Source organism: Xenopus laevis, chromosome 2S (genome assembly GCF_017654675.1).
Source record: "Xenopus laevis strain J_2021 chromosome 2S, Xenopus_laevis_v10.1, whole genome shotgun sequence".
NCBI classification, from domain to species: Eukaryota; Metazoa; Chordata; class Amphibia; order Anura; family Pipidae; genus Xenopus; species Xenopus laevis.
In genome coordinates, this window is record NC_054374.1 from 61087177 (window position 1) to 61106523 (window position 19347).

General features: G+C 42.4%; 1 protein-coding gene across 4 annotated transcripts in view; it reads left to right on the forward strand.

Moving 5' to 3' along the window:
- ampd2.S (adenosine monophosphate deaminase 2 S homeolog) overlaps positions 1-19347 on the forward strand; it is a 57683-nt gene that overhangs the window by 25946 nt on the left and 12390 nt on the right. For all 4 annotated transcript variants that reach the window (XM_041583868.1, XM_041583869.1, XM_041583866.1 and 1 more), the window contains 5 exons: positions 8683-8824; positions 10105-10194; positions 17799-17928; positions 18267-18461; positions 18627-18758. In XM_041583868.1, coding sequence (XP_041439802.1) covers positions 8683-8824; positions 10105-10194; positions 17799-17928; positions 18267-18461; positions 18627-18758 — 689 coding nt within the window. The remainder of the gene's footprint in view (positions 1-8682; positions 8825-10104; positions 10195-17798; positions 17929-18266; positions 18462-18626; positions 18759-19347) is intronic.

The window sequence follows — 19347 nt, forward strand, 5'->3', positions numbered from 1 at the left end:
ACATGGCACAATGGCAATTTCACTTATAAATCCCCCCCAGAATTCATAGCACAATGGCAATTTCACTTATAAATCCCCCCAGAATCCATAGTACAATGGCAATTTCACTTATAAATACCCTCAGAATTCATAGCAACTACTGGCATTTTAGCTGTTGCTGAACCACAACTCCCATCATCCTTTCCCAGCACAACGGGATAATGAGTGTGAGCAAGGCTGATACTCTTTTTACTCACACCCAACAACACCCATCAGAGGAGAGCTGCATGAAGACATTGCGGCTGGGAGCCTGCGGAAGCGGACAGGGGAAGCCCTAACTTGCTTCTTAGTGTAACAGTTAGCTGCATATTTCATGGTTTAACCCTTCCAGCCACAGATGATATTCACACTCCCTTTGTATTAAATGGCAGCATTATTTTAAAATTGTTTGCTGTTTTACTTTAGGGGCATTCCCTGGGGGGGGGAGTGGCTAATTATTTTACCTATGTAAAATATACACTTTTTCAAGGACAAGTACAACCAATTTCTAAAATCTGCAGAATGTCCAATTTCTTCTGAATATTCCAGTACCCAGTGCTTTAATTGGGATTAAAAAGCTAACACTACTAAAGCTACACTAAGGAGCAAGTTTAAGGCTTCCCCTGTCCCAGTACAGGCTCCCAGTGACAATCGCTTCATGCAGCTCCCCTTTGCGTTATTTAGCTTTTTATTCATGAATGCAGGGGCAATTTGTAAAATACTCCCAGAATTCATAGCAGGATGGCACAGTGGCCATTCTATAAGTACCCACAGAATTTATAGCAAGATAACATGGTGACCATTCTATGTATAAACGCCCCCAGAACTCCTAACAAGATGGCACGTGGCAATTCCATTTATAAAAAACCCTTATATTAAGTGATGTGGATGGCAGGGATTTCACATACATGAGCCACTGCACCAGGGCACCTTGTAGCCCTGGGCTGGCACTCCATGTGTTAAGAAGAGTAGCCCAGCCAACAACAGCCAATTGCTGCATCTCCTATCCTATTGAATGTAATGCCACCCTCCTGCCATATTGTCCATATTATGAATACTGTATAAACGTGCCCTTACTTGACATCTTCCTTCTCCTCCTCCTGCTTCTGTCTGTCCATCACTGCCATGATAATTGTCCTCTCTTCCTCCGTCAGATGGCTCAGATCGGGCAGATATTGGGAGGCACTGTGGGTGCCAGAAGGCCCCACTGATGACGACATTAGACTATAGTGATGAGGGCAAGGGGGAGCAACGTCCACCGTCAGCCCCGTGTCCCCCACCCTAGCCACCCCACCGTGTATTCCTAGGCAGTCAAATTACTCCTATCCAGCTGATCCCATACAGAAAATAAGCGGGGTTGGTAAATAAGGGCATTCCCCCCATGTTTTAGGCAGCCTGAGCCATCCGCCCCATAATGTGCAATAATTACTGGTGCCCCCCGCAGCTGCGATGGTATGTGTTGCTGCACTTCGCTCCTTGCCTTCTGTGCTCCTTGCAGGCAGCAGTAGCAGCGATAAAGGAAGATTATTTCATACTTACCGAGATCTTCCTTTCCTAGACGTACTCCATGTCAGTACGTTACGGGATAGCCCCTCCTCCCTGCTCCAATTAGAAGGAACCTCCCCAAGCCTTTAAAAGGCCAACCACACCCACCTACCGGCGTCTTTGTAACAAGCTCTTAAATTACCGGAAAAGAAAGGGCGGGTGTACTGACATGGAGTACGTCTAGGAAAGGAAGATCTCGGTAAGTATGAAATAATCTTCCTTTTTCCCTAGACGTACTCCATGTCAGTACGTTACGGGACATAGCAAGTTAACGTTATCCCATGGGAGGGAATATGCTTTAAGAAGAAACTGTAATAAGGAAAGGAGTATCTCTGACTAGATAGTCCACCATCATGCAAACTCCTTACCTTAATATAGAGAGTCCAGGTGAAAACCCCAGAATAAGTTCACCAGGCTAAGAATAGAGCTATAGTATAGCATATACTATAGAGAAAGAGAGAGAGAGCGCGAGAGAGAGATGTTAGCCCACTGAGAGTGAGGAACAAGTTAGCTCACTAACCACCACTTCACCCTCCAGAAGAGAGAGAGAGAGAGAGGAAGACAGTCCTGTAAAAGGCGAATTCAGCAAGCTGAAATACTTACTCTCCTACTCACCAAATAGCATTCATCACATGTATGCCTAAATTCAGTGCAAATTGCAAGGTACCTGTAAGAAACACTTGGTAGGAGTAAGAACCCAAAACAGACACAATATAGAAATGATCTACTTAGGATATATCCATAAATGTAGGATATCCAATGAACCCTGAGGTACCCAAGGCCAGTACCATAAATATCTTTATATCAGAATGCATGTTAGTCAGGACTGTTCTAACCGAAAGCAGATCCTAAAGATCGGAGACAAGGGCACCTGAGAAAATAATTGGGATTAGAATTCCTTACCCTGTGTAAGGTCCTGTGATGAGGCAGACTCAATTAACTGTAAAGAGTTGAGCAACTCCAGTACCTAAGAAAGAGCCCCTGTTGGTTGACCCAACCTAGTACTCTGAGAGGTATAACTGAATACCCCTAAGGTTACAGATCCCAATAACCACAGTGCAACTAAAGGACTAATTCCAAGATTTATGGAGGCAGATTATATGCCCTGGATAAATGTTTCTAGTCACCCACAAACCTGTGTTCTCTCTACCCATAAGGGACCCACTTATATGTGGAATCAACTATACTACATATTTAATCGTTGAGGCTGACCTTGGAACTGGAGGGACGCTATGGATGTTCCAGTAAGTGTCAGAAGGGCCTCTGATCTACTAGAGTCCTGCTGGGTCATATGTATCAGGAGTGGCGCAGGAATGTGAATCCGAGAACAAACCAGGATAATAGGAGTGTTGTATCTGGAAGTTACCTGGACATTGAGCTCTGTGCGAATGTTTCAGACACAATTTTCAGCAGGTGTAAATGTAATCCCCCTAGCATAGGGAATAATGTGACAGACATGGTCAAAACAGACAAAAAAAAAAATACTTCCAAGCATCCCATTTGAAGCTAGACAAACCTGTATGACAGATACATAAAATATCCTTAATTCATTCTCAATGAAATTAATGACTAGAAGTGGTAAGAGATTACACTCTACTGTAATGACTGCAACCGTCCCACTTAAGGGAAGACTATGATCCTGCTCAGAAGAGCCAAGTACATTTTCGGCCGAAACAATAGGACAAGTAGCAACTGCAGTATGTAACTGTAAGGAGGAAAGATCCAAAACTGCTGGTGTTCCAAGAGGGCACAGACATAGAGAGGGAAAATAATTAACGCTCCTAGGACGCCTCCATCTGCTGTCCAATCAGTTACCTATCTGGTGTGGAAGAACAGCCAGCCCTGTATTCTAAAAAACCACTAACTAGGGGATTGAGAAATTGAAGAAAAAAATAAATAAATGGGCCCAAAATAAGTGCCTTCTGGACACAGAGCCTTAAGTCACAAAGCCGTTTTGATGATAGTATAAGGTAGTATAAGCAGAATATCCCTATCCTGGGCCAGACTTGAACAGAGGTCATCTCTATGGACTAACAAGACACTTTGAGGACTCCTATAGCCTGAAAACCCCTGGTTTGAAATATATACCTTATGCAAATTCCCAGTGGCCTGATATGTATGTGTACCCTGTCTCTATAGACACCCTGTATTGGCAGATAAAATGTCCCATCTATCCTGACATTAAGAATATCAGTAGAAATAGTATAGGAATAACACTGGGTAGTGGCTCCCCTCTCTAATTTGTAGGAGGCACTAAGGAGTCACCCTAGAAAATGGTAGAAATACATCTGGGGATCCTTCAGCCAAGCATAGAGAACTGTATACCTTGTTCTTCCTTAAACCTATGAATATGGAATTTCCACAGGTTGCACCCCTAGAAACTAGCCAGATGTCCTGGCTGCTATAGTGAAATTTATGGATGAAGAGTTCAAGTACTGATTGTTCCAGGAATCTTCAAAAATACTATATGTTGCATAAAAATATAGGTTTATTGAGCCAACGTTTCTGGTTCCAAAAAAGAACCCATCCCAAGGACACAAATCATATATAGATATCTGTGCAAACATATATACACACTCATATACATGCCTTAGTATTAAAATATATGCACCTGCCTATGGCCCTCTTATAGATGCAAACATATATGTTGCTTGGTAGACCAGTTGTATTATGGAGTTTATCCATTAATTGAGCATTTGTTCTGAAGGCAGTAGAATCCCCCTGCAGGATGTGGGCCATGGTGCAAGCATATATTAAATTATGTGATAATAATATGTACCTCGGTCAGAGTCCTAAGCTCCTGGTAGAGCACAGTACCCGACCCCAGAGCTCGAGCTGCGTGGGTAGTAATAAACTGCACAATTGACTGGGCAAAGCAATTATCTGGTCCTCCATTCGTTTAGGCAGTGATCGGTGATACAAGGCTGCTGAATCTGGAAAAATGTACATTCAATGCTCCCAAAAGTAGTACATACCTGTGGTTATTGTTAACCCAGCAATCCTTATGACAGACAGGCTTCAGAACTCCTGTAGTGTTTATCAAGACAAAGTTAAGCTTACCTGCCATCGGGAAAAAATATTGCCTAGTGTCTAATTTATTAAGCCATATCTTATCCCAGGAGCAATGCCATGGAATGAAAAGACATTCATATGTAGGTATTCCTATCAGTAGTCATCTGGATTAAACCTGAATGTACCCCAGAAACAATTACAACCCCATGTAATGCATAGTTTAGGTTAGCTGCAGCAAACCTATATCCGACCTTCATAGCCACCCAGTCCAGTGATCTACATCTATTAGAGCTACTGGTTCAAGGTGAGCAATAATTAGAGCATATCATACTGCAGAGAATAGGAGCATACCGATATGATCACAGCAACATGTAATACATAAAATATTAGCTACTGCTTAGGGCAAGCGTAAATCTGGTCCTAGCCGTTCCCAGGCCTGTGCTTTACATACCTTAGGGCTACCTATTCCAGGTGAGCCATAGCCAGGGTATATACTGCAGAAGAAAATATAAGCACAGATTCAATCACAGTAACATGAAATACATAGTTTATATTAGCTGCTGCTTAGGGCAAGCATATCTCAGGGCCTAGCAACTGAAAAGGCCTGTGCTCTACATCCATTAGGGCTACTTGTTCCATGAGAGAAATAGCCAACTCATAAACTGCAGAAAACCTGTAGTACATAGTTAGGTTAGCTGCTGCTTATAGCAAGCATGTATCAGGACCTAGCAGCAAGACAGATCTGTGCTCTACATCTCACAGGGCTACGTGTTCTTTGTGAGCAATAGCCAGAGCATAAGCTGTATAACAAAATAGTAGCACAGGTACAATCACAGCAATATGAAATACATAGTTAGATTAGCTGCTGCTTCGAGCAAGCATGTCTCAGGGCCTAGCAGCCAGCCAGACCTGTGCTCTACATCCTGTAGGGCCACGTTTTACCTGTGAGCAATAGCCAGAGCTTAAGCTGTAGAACAAAATAGGAGCACAGGTACAATCACGGAAACATGAGGTCCATAGTTTAGATTAGCTGCTGCATAGAGCAAGCTTATATCAGGCCCTAGCATTCAGCCAGACCTTTGCTCGACCTCTATTATGGCTACCTGTTCTATGTGAGCAATAGCCAAAACATAGAATGCAGAACAAAAATAGTGCAATACATATTATGGATTATCTGATGTTTATAGCAAGTATATATCAGAGCCTAGCAGCCCCCCCAGCCCAGTGATCCATATTCAATAGGGCTACTGGTGTCCTATTTGTAAATGGCTTGTGCTTTCAGGCAGGAAACAATCATAACCAGGCACAGTGCAGATAAGCATATGAATATATAGCATGCAAGCAGTTAGTTAGACTTTAGTACACTGCAGAACAGCATATGGACACACTCCTTACCTGCTGCTCATTATGCAAGGCTGGAAGCAGACCCTTTAATGTCACAAATTCCAGGACACTATTGTTAACGGGAAAACAGGCCTCACAAGTTTACTGACAACAGCAGGACTTACCTGAGGCTGCAGCTTCCTAGCTTGCTGAGTTAGAGAGTGGGCGGGGCCATCTCCACTTGCTTTAGCTGGACCTGATTATACTCAGCTGGTGTCTGCACTCAGTGGGGGGTTGATTATACTCAGCTGGTGTCTGCATAGGCAGGGAACCCAAAGCAACTGCGTAGGTTATACTGAGGCGAATTGGATAATTAGTGTTGGTGCTTCCTGCACAGGCCCAAGTTTGCTATAATATGAAGCCTATAGCGAAACTTTTTTTTTTTTTTTTTTTTTATTTTTTTTATTATTATTTTAACTACCTCCACCTTAGGAAAGTCTGTTGAGGGAGGCAGTTGGCCATGACCTGCCCCCATTAAAACAAAAATAAAACAAAGGTAACAGGGGGCAGTAAGGTTCAGGCCCCTAACTAATTAGCCTAAGTTAACTGCCACCTCCCTCGCCCATTCGTAAAAATGGGGTGTAGGGGCCACATACACCAGTGCCGCCTGAGGCCCTCTGGGCAGGTCGGGAGGGCACACGAATGGGGGGACAAGCACCTGCCACCAAATGCTCTTGATAGCAATACAGGAAGGCAACTGAAATACAGGCAGACAAGGAGTAGCAAACATTGCACCTCAGTGCCTTACCTGATTCAAAAGCTGAAGTTCAGAAGACTCCAGGTCTGAGGTAGTGTGCTGGGGGGAAAAAAGGTCCCATGGACCAAAACCCCTGTCCCTAGGACGCCTTCCGGGCAGGCCTAATGCTTTCCTAGGCGTAAAAGAGAAAAACAAAAATTTGCTTCTAATGATTGAGGCCTTTGTTCAGAGAACAAAGCCAAGAGCATAAGAGAAGGAAAAAAAAGACGCCGGTAGGTGGGTGTGGTTGGCCTTTTAAAGGCTTGGGGAGGTTCCTTCTAATTGGAGCAGGGAGGAGGGGCTATCCCGTAACGTACTGACATGGAGTACGTCTAGGGAAAGTAGTTCTACCTGTGCTGCTGCTGCAGATGAAACAGAGGGCATGGCTGAGGATTTCGGGACGCTGGGACAAAAGAGACAAGAAAGGGGCTGGGGCACTGGAACTGCCAAAACCATAATGAAAATTGGCACCGTAAGCTTGTGCCACCGGTGACATCTCGCACAGCGCGTCATAGAGAATCCGGTGTTCTGGACACAGCGCACTTTGGGGCAAATTCACTAAGCCGCGAAGCGCCGAACCCTAGCGTTAATTCGCTAGCGTTTGGCATTTTCGCTACTGCGCAAATTCACTAACGAACGCTGGCGTAGTTTTGCTAGTGTTACTTCGCAACCTTACGCCAGGCGAATGTTCGCCAGCGACGAAACTACGCAAATTCACTAACTTGCGCAGTGTACTGAACGCTACCTTTTACGCTAGACTTCCTTCGCCACCTCAGACCTGGCGAAGCGCAATAGAGTAGATAGGGATTGTTTCAAAAAAAGTCAAAATTTTTTCTAAGTCCCAAAAAACGCTGGCGTGTTTTCTACATGATGGCTGATAGGCTGAAAAAGATCGAAAATTTTTTGGGGCTCCACTTCCTCCCCCCTACATTTCCTGACTCATGGCAACTTACCTAGACAGTGGGCACATGTGAAGGGCAAAATAAAATTTTTATTTGCTGATTTGAAGGTTTTCTAGGCATTTGTAGTGCAGATACGTGTTCCTCCATTGAAATTTGAATTTCGCGCCGTATGCAAATTAGCCTTCGCTAGCGTAACTTCGCTTTATATAGTGAATCAATGCTAGCGCAACTCCGCAACCTTACGCTACCCCTGTGCGCAACTTCGGATTTTAGTGAATTTGCGGAGCCCTGGTGAAACTACGCCTGGCGAAGTGCGGCGAAGTGCGGCGAAGTTGCGCCTGGCGCAACTTCGCATCTTAGTGAATTTGCCCCTTTATCTCTCTCTGTTGGGATGCAGGCCCCATCTAGTTCTGCCGCTGCCGCTCCGGTATGCTAACCCTTGCCATCCCGCCAGAGGGGATGCAATTTACTGATTAAAAAGAAGTGGCGGGATGCCATCCCGTCCCAATTCCAGCACTGAGAACTACAAGTCATGAAGAATTTACTTCTCACTTTTGCATGTCATTATCTACATCACCGTCTCCATTTTAATATCCCACGTACGTCATTTCATTATGGGTTAAATTCTCTAGTGATTTTTTCCCACTACAGTTTTATGTGGAAAATTACTGGTTAATTTTCATGCAGAATTTACACCAGGGATTTTTTTTTTTTTAACATTGGTACTCTGATTTTTAGAAAATATGATGTGCTGTGAAAATACAGCTGCCAACTTGAGGTGAACTTTGGTGAAGATAAGGAGAAAATTAGTACTTAAGTAAATATTTAGTTGTCTGAATGAAGCCCATGATAAAGGGTATTCCACAGACCACCCACCCTCTCTGAATGCAGCACTGTTAAATAAAGACAGTTATGTGCAACACTATACTCTTCATTCTAGGGGGTCTGCACCTTAGGGCTTATTTTTGGATATTATCTCATACATGGAAAATGAGCCATTTTGGTTACAGGCTATTAGTTTTTGTTTTACTGAGGCCCTATTGTAGCTGCTTTATTAAACTGTGTACTAATGCTATTCTTCCATAGATGCTCCAGTTCACCCTCCTTTTGCAGAGAAACACCCATATGAAGTGTGTGATCCCAGCATTATGCCTCCTGATTTGGGTTTTGGACTGAAAATGATCAATGGTGTTGTTCATGTTTATACAAAGCGTGATGTCACTGACATGTAAGTCTTATATTTAGCAGTAGAAGTGATAGTAAAAATATAATTATACTTGCATCTTCCAAGCTTTGATTGTGTAAAGAGAAATGCTTCAAGTGCCTTTTGTATCATGCCTATTTGTGTCTTTTCCATGCTTCTTTTTTCCTCAAATGCCAGTCTTGAGAATCTGAAAGACCAGTAAATAACTGGGAAGGAAAGGTGATTGGGTCATTCATTATGCTCTAGTGAATTTCAAAGTAAAAATTGCTAAATAATTGTTATTGAGTTCAAACTTTACTATCCTTTAAGACATGAGGTATTATGTCCAAAATTGATGTATGAGGCATTTATGTCTCAGGATGGGCAGCCTATTGTCCATGTACATACTAAGATGTGTGTATATTCAAACAATAATCACACCAGTTCCAGAGCTCTCAAATTTTTACTGAACGATTTTCGGGGGAGATGTGAAAATTTCCAGATTTTCTGACGTCACAGGAAGTGACATCACACACATGCACAGAACCCCTTTCAGTTGCATGTAAAACCCCATTCATCAAAAGCACTTGCATCAAAATATTTACAGCTGCTGCCTTCCTCCTGCATCCTGTTATGAATTAAGTGCTGTTTGAGCTTGTTTATTGGGCGCAATGCACATGCGTCTAAAGTACTTGAGTGCATCACTCGCATGTTAAACACTGGAAATGGCTTAGCTAAATTTATTTTTAGCACCATTGCATCTGATTTGTAATTGCATTAATTCTGGCACATTTGCCATAAATGCATTAGTTGCAACTCTCCCAGGCAAGCACAACAACACTGGAATTGTGGGGAAAATTCTATATTAGGAGGGGAAAATGGCAATAGTGTTTAAAATAGTACTTTACTCACTGCACTTGCAGTTGTAAATGACCCATTTTCTATTTTACCTATTTTTTCTCTAGTGAGAAAAGCAGGAATTAATGCCATGAGTCATATGTGTTATTTTTCTGGCTAGTATTAGTTTTCACTGCCAAAAAATGACTCCAATGGGTGAAAAAAATTGTTGCACATCAAAAAAATTTGTCGCCCATAGACTAAAATTTTTTGCTGTTTTGCAAGTTTTTAGCAAAGCAATTTGCCTATTACTAGTTATTATCCTTATGAATAAAATATGTCATAAAAATGTTTTAGGTACTAATTAATCGCAAATTAATATTTTCTATTATTTTCTTGGCTGCAGTACTTTACTTTCTATTGGCATTGTTAAAATATGAGATAATAACTACAATGAGCTTTCCTGTACTTTATTTCTGTCATTTCAGGAACACAGAGCTGGACCTTCCATATCCTGACCTGTCAGAATTTGTGACGGACATGAATGTCCTTATGGCTCTGATAATAAATGGACCTATGTAAGTTTCCTAGAGGAAAGGGTATGGGTTAGATGTGTTTGTTTGTGACAGGCCTTCATATGATTAATTGAAGTGAAGAAGACTTAGTAAAGGGATCATATACACCTTTGTTGAACATGAAACGAATACATGCTTTTCCATTAAAGCTCTGTATAATGAGCTTTTACCATCCTCTGTGTTTTAGGCAAAGATAAGGCTTCAATTCACAAATGTGTGTTTTGGCACATTTCTGCAGAAAACAGATATCATGCTGCTCACCAGGGAAATGTGTTTGCATAGTGCTATCTTTCTTATGGCGCCTCCGTTCAGTCCAGCTGCGAATCCAAAATGGCGGCACCCATAGCCGCCACGCGGGTAGCGGCGCCAGCATTTTGTCGCAGGCCTGATGACGTCACACTCGGCGCGAAGATTTGAAATAAAAAGACGCATAGATCACGGGTTCGATGCCCGATAATAGGATTTCCTGTGTGACTCCTGGGTGTTCCTAAATTCCTATTTCTTGCTATTTCCTGGACTTGACCCTGCCTGTTGCTTGACTGTGCTGATTTTCTGTCTGCCTACTGAACTATTGCCTGGACTTGATTACGCTGATTCTTGAACCCTTATTTGTACTGCAATCTTGGACTTTACCCCTAGCTTCCTCCTTGGTCCTGACTACTCCCTGGCGGGAGCCGATAGGCCCCTGACATTATTATCGGGCCATGGACCCCACTGAGGAAGCTACGTCTGATGTCAGACGAGCGCTACGGGGATTGGCATCCCATATGGAAGATTATGAAGCTCAGCAGTTCCACATTGGGCAAGTACTCAATACTCTCCTCTCTCGTAAGCCTCCAGTGTCTCCGGTTGCTGGTAATCCTCCCGTGGCCGTTGTTCCTCCTGCCACAGTCTCATCGGCTGGCGAGCCATGCAACCCTCCTTGCTATAATGGGGATCCTCAAGCCTGCAGAGGTTTCGCTACACAATGCCAGATCCAATTTGAGTTTCAACCCTCGCAGTACTCCAGTGAACGTGCCACGGTGGGGTATGTGATGTCTCGTCTAGAGGGCAAACCGCTCGAGTGGGCAACATCTTTCTGGGAGAAAAATTCCCCATTGACCTTTGACGCCAAAGCGTTCCTCCAGGCTTTCCGGACTGTGTTTGATGCCCCTGGTCAGGTCGCTAATGCCTCTTCCCGGCTTCTGCAAATCCAGCAGGGGAACCGCAGTGCCAGCGAGTATGCTATTGACTATAGAACTTTAACGGCAGAAACTAATTGGAATGATGAGGCATATAAGGCTGTCTTTTACCAAGGCCTTTCCACTCGACTGAAAGACGATCTTGTCTCCAGAGAACTTCCTGAGTTGTTGGAAGATTTAATTGCGCTCGCCATTAAGGTAGACCAGTAGCGTTCCTAGAGGGGGGCGGGCCCTGGTGTGTGACGCGCAGCCGGGCCCTGCCCCCTCCGTACGGCCGAATTTTAGTGGCGCGCTGCGCTGCCAGGGGGATTTCAGTGGCGTGTGGCGCTGCTGGCGGGCCCTGAGGGGGTGCGGGCCCTGGCCCGCTCGCACCCCCTGCTCCCCCAGTAGTTCCGCCACTGAGATAGACACACATCTCAGAGAGCATTAACTTACCAAGGAATGCAGAGTTCCAGCCAATCCTGGCCCTACGTTTTCAACGACCCCTCTTACCTGCTTCTCCCTAGCAACCTTCAGTCATTCCTCCAGAGGAACCTATGCAGATTGGAAGGGTACGTCTCTCCGAGCAGGCGCAGACGTTCGGCGGGCCTTTGCCTTTACTGTGGTGGCCAGGCTCACTTTGCCAATTCCTGCCTGTTGAAGCCTGGAGGTTCCTCTCACCAAGGTAAAACCAGGGTGTTTCTTGTGGGTCATGTGAAACCTGTTTCCCAAAAAGATCGTCACAGGTTTCTCCTACCTCTGCAGATCAATCTGGCTACTAAGACTATTGATGGTGCTGCCTTCCTTGATTCCGGGGCTGGAGGGAATTTCATGGACGCTTCCTTTGCCCAATACATGGGTGTAGCCCTATACCCCTTATCTAATTCATTAAGGGTTACTGCCATTGATGACAGACCTCTATCTTCTGCATTTATCACCAAGACTTTGGGAGAACTACCAGTGCAGGTTGGGACTATGCATAAAGAGTAACTGTTGTTCCTGATTATTACCTGCCCATCCGCTCCCGTGGTGTTGGGGTTACCCTGGCTACATCTGCATAATCCCTTTATTGACTGGTCTGCTTACCAGATATCTTGTTTGAGCCCTTTTTGTCAAAAGAACTGTCTGCCGGTTAAACCCACCCACCGGGGGTCCCTCACTGCTGCAGAGCTGCAAACCTTGCCCACCATGTACAAAGATTTTGCAGACGTCTTCTGCAAGTCTTCTGCTGAGACTTTTCCTCCTCATCACTCCTACGATTGTCCTGTGGAACTTCTCCCTAGTACTATGCCCCCCAGGGGACATACCTACCCCTTATATCCTGCCGAAACTTCAGCAATGAAGGAGTATATCGGAGATAACCTCCAGCGAGGATTCTTTAGACCCTCCTCTTCTCCTGCCGGGCGGGATTCTTCTTTGTGGAAAAGAAGGACGGCGGTCTGCGCCTCTGCATTGACTACATCGTACAACTTAATTCTCATCCGAGAAGGCGACGAATGGAAGACGGAATTCAACACCAGAGTTGGGCATTATGAGTACCTGGTAATGCCCTTCGGCCTTTGCAACGCTCCCGCTGTCTTTCAAGAATTTGTGAATGATATCTTCAGAGATTGTTTGGGGCAATCTGTAGTCGTGTATCTGGACGACATTCTAATCTTCTCCAAAGACTTGGCAACTCACCGAACCCAGGTGAAAGAGGGGCTCACCCGTCTGAGCTGAAACTCCCTTTTTGCAAAGTTGGAGAAGTGTGTCTTCGAGGTTCCCAAGATTCCATTCCTGGGGTACATTATCTCTCATGAGGGGTTCAAGATGGATCCTTCCAAGGTCACGGCAATCCAAGACTGGTCTCTCCCCACAAGTACCAAGTCCATCTGTGCTTCGTCTAATTCCAGCCACTCTCACCCTAGTGGGCTTTTACAACCCCTGCCAATTCCTCCTCGTCCTTGGACTCATTTGGCTATGGACCTTATTGTTGAATTACCACCTTCCAAGGGGAATACCGTGATTTGAGTGGTTATTGAACGCTTCAGCAAGATGGCACACTTTATGCCATAGAACTTTCTCAGTTGTTTATTCAATACATCTTTCAACTCCATGGCTTTCCAGCAGAGATTGTATCTGACAGAGGTTCCCAGTTCGTGTCCAAGTTCTGGCGCTCTTTGTGTAAAGACCTGGGTATCGCTCTTCAATTTTCCTCTGCCTATCAACCTCAATCCAATGGGGCAGCAGAGAGAGTAAACCAAGCGCTGGAACAATTTCTGAGAAGTCATGTATCCCTCTGTCAGTATGATATGGCTGATCTACTTCCCTGGGCGGAATTTGATCACAACACCGCTTGTCATGCTTCCACTGGGAGATCACCCTTCTTGACTGTGTATGGACAACATCCGCAGGCTTTCCCTCAGGACTTCCTCTTGTCTGATGTTCCAGCAGCCAATGATCATGCAGCCCACATGTCGCCCATTTGGTCGGCTACTAAAGCCAACTTGGAGAAAAGTTCCTTGTCCCATAAAAAGTATGCTGATCAAAGACAAAAATCTTCTCCTTTATATAAAGTAGGAGAAAAGGTATGGCTTTTTACGAGGAACATTCATCTCAAGATTCCTTCCCCCAAGTTGGGTCCAAAATTTGTTGGTCCGTACTCTGTTGTGGACATTGTTAATCCTGTTGCTGTAAGACTTCAACTTCCCCCTGAGATGCGAATCCCTAATGTGTTTCACATGTCTCTAGTGAAACCAGCAATCCTTAATCACGTCTCTTCTGAACAATCTCCCCATACTTCTGTCTCCGTGGATGGCCAAGAGGAATATGAAGTTGAAAAGATCCTAGACTCAAGAATCTCCAGAGGGTCCCTACAGTTCCTTATCTAATGGAAGGTCTTCGGTCCTGAAGAATGCTCTTGGATAAAACAATCTGATGTCCATGCTCCTCGACTGGTGAGGGAATTCTTCAAACAGTTTCCGAAGAAACCTAGAGGTGGTGGTCTATTGGGAGGGGGTACTGTCAGGTCCGCTCAGTGAGGACTTACTTCGCAGCACCTCCGTTCAGTCCATCGGCGAATCCAAAATGGCAGCGCCCATGGCCGCCACGTGGGTAGCGGTGCCAGCGTTTCATCACAGGCACGATGATGTTACACTCGGCGCGAAGATTTGAAATAAAAAGACGCCAAGGTCACGGTTCGATGCCCGATAATAGGATTTCCTGGGTGATCCCTGGGTGTTCCTAAATTCCTGTTTCTTGCTATTTCCTGGACTTGACCCTGCCTGTTGCTTGACCGTGCTGATTTTCTGCCTGCCTCCTGAACTATTGCCTGGACTTGATTACGCTGATTCTTGAACCCTTATTTGTACCGAAATCTTGGACTTTACCCCTAGCTTCCTCCTTGGTCCTGACTACTCCCTGGCGGGAGCCGATAGTCCCCTGTCACTAAGCACTAAGACCAAGGGCCCACTCCCAGTACTATTATTCTTCCTCTCTTCACTCAACCTCTATTCTCCTATTCTTTTTTCTTTACATACTATAATCTATTATTCCATCTATTTAGCCTCTTAGTTCTCTTAGAAACAGGGAATGGTCATGAAATAGGCCAAATGTTTAGCAGCATGAGGGCCGACTGACACCTGGGCCCACCGGGAGTTTTTCTGGTACCCCAGTGGGGCAGTCCGACACTGGGTATGGAAAGTCTCAGTTATAAAGAAAGACTGTCCAAGTGTGCGTTGTTTACACTGGAGAAGAAGTTCATAAATAAATTGTTCAGTATAAATGTAATAACTGGGAAAATAGATGTGCAGAATAAAAATATTTTTAATATAATTAGTTAGTCAAATATGTAATCTATAAAAGCTGGAGTGACTGAATATGTAACATAATAGCCAGAACACTGCTTTGCAGCTCTCTTGGTTTCCACTGAGTGACTTGAGGGGGCCACAAGAGTCATAAGTGTTTGCTTTTGAATCTGACCTGCATGCTAACAAACAACCGTAAACTCACTGAACAGTTGTGTACCATGTGGCCCCCTTCAAATTGCTTACAAACTAAGGTGTCTATTTATTAAACTTCAAATTTTTCTGGTTGGGGTAAAACCCCAAATTTTTAAAGGTACAAAAACTATGAGATTCGAATTGTCTGATTTTTTCTAGACTAATTATTGCTAAATTAAGGGGATTGTGTGTGAGTTTGGTCAAATATTTTTTTTAATGTGAAAAAAAGTCGAGTTTTAATAAATATCCCTCTAAGCGTAAGAGAGCTGAAAAGCAAAGTTGTTTTCTGGCTGTTATGTTAGACATCCAGTCATATCCATCCATCCAGTTATATTTGGCTAACTAACTATATTAGAAACATTTTTTATTTTGCACAACCTATCCAGTTTTTATTTTTACACTGAACTGTTCCTTTAAGGGAATATATAACTATGTATACATATAGTAATCTAGCTAATGCTTTATTTACCATTAGGTCCTTCCAGCAGACATCTAAATATTCAGATGGGTTTGTAGCAGTGAAAGCTGTGAAATTGTGGATTTCTCCCCCTGAATCAGTTGCACTGACATTAGATAACTTCAAGAAGGGATTGAATGGCTTTTTAGCAAATTAGGAAACCCAGGGTTATTAAATATAGCTCCAGTACAAGTTGATCCAGTGTTGATCCAGTGACTGGTCTGATTGTCAACTTACAGGAAGGAATTTTTTCTCTTTCTGAGGCAAATTAGAGAGGCTTCATATTTTCTTGCCTGCCTCTGGATCAAGTAGCAGTTTGAAAGTAAGCCTGATTTATAGTTTATTTTTTTCAACCTAAGTTACTATGTTCTTCTACAGCAGTGTGCAGACATGTTGTGGCCACAGTTTTATGAAATGCTGGGAACACTCCTATTGTCCTATATTCCTGGATTATCAATCACAAATTACTGGGGCCATGGTTTATGAAATGGTCACTGTGTCATATATTACTGGGGCCTCTACATAATATATAGTCAGGGCCACTGTATCATAAAATAATAAGGTCATGTATTGTTAGGGCCATTAGATCATAAAAAACTAGGATCGGTGTGTCATACATTTCTGGAGACGTGTTTTTATGAAATGCTGGGGTTACTGTAACATATATTGCCAGGGCCACTGTGACATATTTTTCGGAGACCATTGTATCATAAAATACTTAGGTCACTGTATCAGAAAAACTGCAGTCACCTTGTGTCATGTATTTATAGGATCACTATGTTATAAAATATTGTATGTTACTGACGTGCATGTTACTTTAAAATTGAGTGATCTGCAAAAAATTGTGGTGTGTTTTTTGGGTGTGGCTAAAAAATACAGTCACTCCACCTTTTAAACCACTGGTGAGTGAATGTTTGCCTTTATCTCAACATAACATATGGGCTTGAGTCCCTGTTATAGAAGATACAGTATATGCCTTACTGACTGTAATTTACACTGCTCATTCAGCTGCAGTATACATTCTCCAGTTGTGCAAAGCAGTCTCTTTTCAATTTATAATTGAAATATATTTTTTTCTCAGATTCATCGACAAAGTGTCTTCCACTGGTGTGCCCTGAATTGTCATGGGATTAAGAATATATTCAAAATGCCATAGACTAGTCAGTAAATTGACCCTATCTACTCATTTGCTTTAATTTACTTCCTGCTCTGTGCATCAGAAGAACTCCACCAAATTAATTGAAATACATTTTGCATAATGAAAGAAAATGTAATTCAACTTGCCTGTATACAATATGTACAATACATATATTATACAATATATATTCTTTTAGAGTTACCTCTGTGGTTGCAGAGCCCTTTAATGTTTCTTTTAAAACCTGTGTGTTGGGCGCTGATTTGTGGTGTCATTACAAGTTGAAGATCTAGATTGAGGAACTGTGGGAAAAAAGATTGGATATAAAGGGGACTTATTACAAAGTGTTCACTTCTCCTTGGTTTAAAAATGTTTTTTTTTCTAAGAACTGACAGGAATTGGAAAAACGTCACATATCTTTATAATGTGTTGTCATATATCATACCAATGATAAATAGTAAATGAGTAAGTGCTATTTGACAAGGGTGGTTTTAAAGGAAAATGGAAACTATGTACTCTGGGTTACTTTCCAATGACATTGAATGCATTATGGGTTTCCGCTGAGGGCAATACAGAAAAACTGGTGGTGCATCCCACTAATAATGTGGTTCACCTCACATAAGTAGCTAAGGTTACCTAAGAATACATAAACACTAATTTATTATAAATATGAATATACCATAATAATATATATATATTGTATTATGTGGGAGCATGACTAAATATAATATCTCCTAATACTTTATTCTCAATTCGTACAGCTCTGTTATCAGCTTCCGTACCTAGAAATTATGAATAGATTCAGGGAATTTACTATTTCTTCTTGCTTCTCTATTTATCTCACTGCCCTCACTATTGTTTTCTTTCCCTTGCAGTAAGTCATTCTGCTACCGACGGTTGCAGTATTTAAGTTCTCGCTTCCAGATGCACGTTTTACTCAATGAAATGAAGGAATTAGCTGCTCAGAAGAAAGTTCCACACAGAGATTTTTACAACATAAGAAAGGTGAACTCATTCTCTAGTGTATCCTTTGGCCTACGATTACATTTCTTGCTACCCAAACACTAAGCATAAAAAATACAGTATATATATATATATATATATTATCTTGTTTGGCGACATTGCCAGATGGTAGGGCCAAACAAGCTGAGCTAATAGTTTTGGCTTCCAGACAAACATTTAGATTATAATAAAGGTCTATTGAGATGGGACTGTGTAGATGGAGTTATACAGTCCTCACTCAATAGGATTTTTAAAGCTATCTACACACTACTGGAGGGGCAGAGTCAAGAGCTAATATTAGCCTGTGTACAGTCATCTTAACTACTGTCCTTTCTGTATAGGTGGATACTCACATTCACGCAGCCTCTTGCATGAATCAGAAGCACTTACTTCGCTTTATCAAAAGCGCAATGAAAAAAAATTGTGAGGAGATTGTTCACGTGGAGGGTGAAAAGGAACAGACCCTACGTCAAGTCTTTGAAAACATGAATCTGACTGCTTATGATCTGAGTGTGGATACTTTGGATGTGCATGCGGTAAGTCTGAATCAAAAAAGAAACAGTACATAACAACACATGGAGACCACTTTAAGAATACGTCATTAAACGTGTCACAAATTACTTTTTAGTTAATTAAATTAAACAAATAACATAATCAAAGAGAACACTATTTTTATATTCATTTGTTTATTTGTGCTCCAGGATAGAAATACTTTCCACCGCTTTGACAAGTTTAATGCCAAATACAACCCAATTGGAGAATCTGTCCTAAGGGAAATTTTCATCAAGACGGATAACAGAGTATCTGGAAAATATTTTGCACATATTATAAAGGTAAAAGCTTTTGATATTCTGCTCACTCCTGAATGCTCATTTATCAAAGTGGTACAATGTGCAAAGTGCAAAATTTGAACATAAATTCTTTTTTACCCATAATGCAGTGTTTTTCCAAACAGTGTGCACCACAACTTATGCAGGATTTGTCAATATGAGTATAAATATAAATGTATAATGTATAAAAAATAAATTATAACATTTTGATTCAGATGAACTACACATTAACAGGAATTTTGATTCATTTATACTTTTTATTCTTAGTCACAGTTTCCTTTTTCAGATGAAACTATTGGAGACCGTCATTGCAAAATATTGATTTCTTCAACTGCAAACCATTTCTTTATTCCTTTTTTGGTGTGTGTGTGTGTGACCACTGCCATGTTGGAAGGTCCACCCACAACCATGTAGCTACTTTGATGCAGGTTTTTGGCACAATATTCACATTTTATTTTGCAAACTCATGATGCGTCAGTTTTATTCTTAATGTCAGTAACAATTGTCTTCTGTCAAAGCTTCCCAACTCTTGGAGGCTTGTTGTCTGCCAAATGCAAACATACAGTATTCCACTAGCCCTTTGAATTCATCA